Genomic DNA, 5,704 nt, shown 5'->3' with positions numbered 1-5,704 from the left:
CTGTAAACTTGTCCGAATTGAGCCTGAGCTTTGCTTCCGAATTTATATCCACTCCATCACCAAGACTACCTACTTCCTCTTAGAATCATAGAATGGTTACAACACAGAAGAGCCCATTCACCCATCGTTTCTGTGCCAGCTCTCTGCAAGAGTCACTCAGCTGTTCCCATTGTCATACCCTTTCCCCATAGCCTTGCATTTTTTTCACTTCAAGGGCTTATCCAATACCCTCTTGAAAGTCCCAATAGTATCTGCTCCCACCATACTCTCAGGTAGTGCAATTCAGATCCTAACCACTCCCTGCATAAAAAGGTTTTTCCCCACGTCACTGCTGGTTCTTTCACACAGCACCATAAATCGTTGGCCGCTGGTTCGAGACATCCAGTCCAGTCACCTCCAAGACCCAAATGCCAATTAAAGCGAGGATCGTGAAGTTTCCACGCTGATGTACATATCTGTAATACAAGACGTGCATTATCCATTTCACAGGCTGTAAGTCACCAAAATGCTTCATATTGCCTTTCCTCGTTCTCCCTACTACATTGCATATCAAGAAAAATAATTGTCCCAGTACCAGCATCTGCAGAATGGACAAATAATTGGCATAGGCAATTCAACGTAAAAATATGTGAGGTGGTACATTTTGTCTGGAAGAATAGGAAGGTCACTGATTACCTAGAAGGTGTGAGTCTAGGTGGGGTCGAGGAAAGAAGGGATGTGGGAGTACAAATACACCATCAGCTAAATGTTGCACGACAGGTTAGCAAGGTCATAAAACAGCAAACCAAACACTAGGCTTTATTTCTAGAGGGATAGAATTGAAAATTAGGGAAGTAATGCTTAAACCTGTAATGAACCTAGATTAGATCACAGTAAGAGAACTGCATTAAGTTCTGGTTGTCATATGATAAAAAGGATTTGGACGCATGGGAGAGCGTGCAGAGAGGATTTGCAAGGATGCCAGAAATGTGTGGGTATACATATCAGGAATGGAAAAATAGGCTGGTTTTCATTTCTTTTGAAACAAGAAAACTGAAGTGTGACCTGAGAAGGGTCTTTAAAATTATGAAAGGTGTCGCTAGAGTGAATACAGAGAGAATGTTTCCACTTGTGGCCAACAGCAGACATCAACAGAGGATTTCTCTTTTTTTTCTTTTGGGCCTCCTTATCTCGAGAGACAATGGATACGCGCCTGGAGGTGGTCAGTGGTTTGTGAAGCAGCGCCTGGAGTGGCTATAAAGGCCAATTCTGGAGTGACAGGCTCTTCCACAGGTGCTGCAGAGAAATTTGTTTGTCGGGGCTGTTGCACAGTTGGCTCTCCCCTTGCGCCTCTGCCTTTTTTCCTGCCAACTACTAAGTCTCTTCGACTCGCCACAATTTAGCCCTGTCTTTATGGCTGCCCGCCAGAGGATAGTCACCAAGAAATCCAATCCGGAATTCAAAACAAAACGTCTTTATCCAAAGAGTGGTGAGATTGTGGAACTTGTGCCCACAACGATTGATTGAAGTAAATAGTATAGATGATTTAAAGAGAAATTTGACAAGCATATGAGGGAGAAAGGAGTGGAAGGTTGCCACGATATTTCGATGTGGAAAAATGGGAAATGGCTCGAGTGCAGCGTGAAAGATTGGATGGACTGATTGGGCCGAATGACCTGTTTTCCTGTGATATATCTTGTATAATCCTATGTAATCCTATGAGTTAGGGATCAGTTGTTACATAATGTGGCTGCAATGATTCACTGAATCATTAAATAAGCAGTAACCTGTGACACCTATTGGTCTACCATTCCCTTAAACTAGCGTATAATCAGCATAAGGATTACTCATTGCAACGTACAGTCAGGACCCGATTCAAGAAATATAACCTAGTTAGTATAGAAGGAACAGGATGATGAAGTGATGAGAAGTAATAGAAAGAAGGATCCAGTTATATTCAGAAATTAGCTCTAGCCGGACTGTAGCTTTAAATTCATTAATTTCGTAACTCGAGTTAATAGATATTTAACCGCCTTCTTCACCTCCTCTCTGAACTTGCTCTGGGTCAATCCATAAATACAGGTGTTTGCACAGGAGTTCATGAGAATGAGCAGACGTCCAACATCACTGGCGATGTATCCGGGACTTGTGAGATTCTGCTCCAAGGCATCAAATGTGATTCGAGTGCAAATAAAAGTTACCGTTCCCGTCATCCACAACAGTATATAACTGCCGGACACAGCGAAGAGTAAGATGATGGATTTCTGCCGATTCTCCATCTCGCTATCGCTCTGGTTCTGTCCGCTGCCCAGTCCCTTCAGGACCCTGCGGACCCGACTGGCCGCTAGGATGTGCTTGACCGTGAGACCATTGAGCAGCAAGATGAGAATGAACGGGAGGAATGAAACAGAGAGACTGCAAATCCAGGCGAAAGTCACCCACCCTGCAGAAGTAAAGAAGACCGTTTTTATCTTGCAGCCCCACCATAGGTTGTCCATCATAAACTTGGACTCATACATGAAGAGGTAGGGGATGAACTTTAAACAACTCAGCACAAACATGGACACAATAACCACAGCTGCAGTTCTCTCCGTGCAATATCGGAGTCTCAATTTTTGACAGCAAATGCTGATGAAACGGTCAAAGGTGAACGACACTGTTAACCAGACGGAGTAATCCAGAGTAACGATTCTCAGGTAGGCGTATGAAGGGCAGATTGCAGTGAGTGACAGAAATGATGAGGGGAAATGATAGGAAAATATTTGGTAAAGCAGCACAAGAAAGATCATCACCAGGAGGTCTGAGATTGCCATCGCCACCATGTAACGAGTGATTCCCCTGGAGAGACCGCACTTTCCCCGGGACAGGATCACAGCCGTCATCAGATTCGCTGTCGGACACAAAACAACAGGAAAATAGTCAATTAAATGGAGCAAACGGATGTGCTGGAAGGTAACTGTGATAATAGCAATGACTTTATTGGAGATAAATCTTTTAAGGAAATACGAAGAATCATCTGGTAAAATAATAAACAATGTAATGGCAATCACCTGCAAATCATTAATTATGATATGAATTGTATGATCACAGACACACTGATAGGCAGCGAAGAGTTAAATTCGACCATTAAAGATCTGAAAATGCATAGAGAAAAAAAAAGAAAGAACTTATATTTATATAGCGCCTTTCATGGCCTCAGATTGTAACTGGACGCTATACAGTCAATGAAACACTTTCACAGAAACATAGAAAATCGGAGCAGGAGTAGGCCATTCGGCCCTTCGAACCTGCACCACCATTCAATACGATCATGGCTGATCGTCCAAACTCAGTAACCTGTTCCCGCTTTCGCCCCGTATCCCTTGATTCCTTTAGCCCTAAGAACTATATCTAACTCTTTCTTGAATATATTTAATGATCTGTCCTCAACTGCTTTCTGTGGTAGAGAATTCCACAAGTTCACCACTCCCTGGGTGAAGAAATCTCTCCTCATCTCAGTCCTAAATGGCTTGCCCATTACCCTTAGCTTGTGACCCCTGGTTCTGGACTCCCCGCCATCGGGAATATCCTTTCTGCATCTCGTCTGTCCAGTCCTGTTAGAAATTTGTAGGTTTCTATGAGATCCCCTCTCATTCTTCTAAACTCGAGCGAATACAAGCCTAATTGACCCAATCTCTCTTCATAAATCAGTACTCCCATCCCAGGAATCAGTCTGGTGAACCTTCACTGCATGTTTACTTTCAGTGACTGGTGCACAAGGACACCCAGGCCTCGCTGCACCTCCCCCTTTCCCAATCTATCGCTGTTCAGATAATAATCTGCCTTTCTGACTCCAGAGTCTATAGAATTTTGAAAAATGACCAGCAATGCATCTACTATTTCAAGGGCCACTTCCTTAAGTACTCAGGGATGTAGATTATCAGGCCCGGGGGATTTAGATTAGAGATACAGCACTGAAACAGGCCTTTCGGCCCACCGAGTCTGTGCCGAACATCAACCACCCATTTATACTAATCCTACACTAATCCCATATTCCTACCAAACATCCCCACCTGTCCCTATATTTCCCTACCACCTACCTATACTAGTGACAATTTATAATGGCCAATTTACCTATCAACCTGCAAGTCTTTTGGCTTGTGGGAGGAAACCGGAGCACCCGGAGAAAACCCACGCAGGCACAGGGAGAATTTGCAAACTCCACACAGGCAGTACCCAGAATCGAACCCGTGTCCCTGGAGCTGTGAGGCTGCGGTGCTAACCACTGCGCCACTGTGCCACCCTATTGGTCTTTATTGGCCTTCAATCCCGTCAAGCTCCCTAACACCATTTCTCTACTCATACTGATTTCATACAGTTCCTCCTTCTGTGTTCCCCAACATTTCTGGAAGGTAATTTGTGTCCTCCTTTATGAAGACAGAATCAAAGTATGTATTTAATTGGTCTGCCATTTCTTTGTTCCCCATTATAAATTCCCCCGTTTCTGACTGTAAAGGACCCACATTTGTCTTCACTAATCTTTTTCTCTTCACATATCTATAGAAGCTTCTACAGTCAGTTTTTATGTTCTCTGCAAGCTGACTCTCCTTTGCTGAATTCTAAACTGCTCCCAATCCTCAAGTTTGCTGCTTGTTCTGGCCGTTATATATTTCTCCTCCTTGGATCTAATACTGTCCCGAATTTATTTTGTAAGCCACGGTTGAGCCACCCTTCCTGTTTTATTTTTGTGCCAGACAGGAATGAACAATGGTTGTAATTCATCCATGCGCTCTTTAACTGCTAGCCATTACCTATCCACTGTTAACCTTTAAAGTAATGTTCCCCAATCTATCATAGCCAACTCGCACCTCATACCTTCATAGTTTCCTTTATTTCGATTCAGAACCCTAGTCTCAGAATCAACTCTCTCACTCTCCATCTTAATGAAGAATTCTATCATGTTGTAGTCACTCTTCCCCAAGGAACCCCGCACAACAAGGTTATTAACTAACCCTTTCTCATTACACAATGACCAGTCTAGGATGGCCTATTCTCCAGTTGGTTCCTCAATGTACGCACCCCAGGAATTCCTTCCCTACAGTATTATTGCTAATTTGATTTGCCCAATCTATATGTAGATGAAACTCACCCATAATTGCAGTTGCACCTTTATTGCACGCATCTCTAATTTCTTGTTTAATGGGGGAGGGGTTGCATTCACACACATCCATAACTACCCTCGCTGAATATCAATCCATTATTCAGATCCTGTTGCCCCGGGATGCCTGGAGTGGAACGCAAAGCCAACCTTTCTTACACAGAAGCTCACACAGTACATTGCATCCGGATACGACTCTCTGCCTGGATGTCAACCCAGCAATTGCCGATCATATTCTAGTCTCCACTTGCCCAGACCCAGAGTGTGAATCGAACCATTCAACTACTGGTTCTGAGGTCGGTATGCTTCTGCTAAACAGAAGGTCTACTCCTTGTTAAAGGTGTGACAAAAACGAAACAATATAACGTTAACAAGGTAGCGTAATACAAAGATCACAGAGACAGAGTCAGCTGTTCAGAACAGTGATATCTGAACGCAGGCAACTTCGCAGCAAAGTCCCCCAAATAAATCCGCTTCATTTCAACATATTGAGCAAGAGCAGTAACACAAGAAATGTTAAAAAAGAAATAATTATGACTTGCCAGGGACGCCAAACACTGCCATAATCGGATAGCCGATTTCTTTCAC

The 5,704-nt window shown here is 43.4% G+C and overlaps 1 protein-coding gene across 1 annotated transcript; it reads right to left on the bottom strand.

Moving 5' to 3' along the window:
- Positions 1 to 1,949: 1,949 nt before the first annotated feature.
- LOC137345709 (probable G-protein coupled receptor 139) lies at positions 1,950 to 5,140 on the bottom strand. The gene is made up of 2 exons (XM_068008972.1): positions 5,108 to 5,140; positions 1,950 to 3,029 (listed from the first exon to the last, which is right to left on the bottom strand). Exons 1-2 carry the CDS (start codon positions 5,138 to 5,140, stop codon positions 1,950 to 1,952), a joined length of 1,113 nt encoding a protein of 370 aa, XP_067865073.1.
- Positions 5,141 to 5,704: the final 564 nt, after the last annotated feature.

The sequence above is a fragment of the Heterodontus francisci genome, chromosome 29 (assembly GCF_036365525.1).
Source record: "Heterodontus francisci isolate sHetFra1 chromosome 29, sHetFra1.hap1, whole genome shotgun sequence".
NCBI lineage: Eukaryota > Metazoa > Chordata > Chondrichthyes > Heterodontiformes > Heterodontidae > Heterodontus > Heterodontus francisci.
This window is presented reverse-complemented; position numbering and strand designations above follow the sequence as displayed.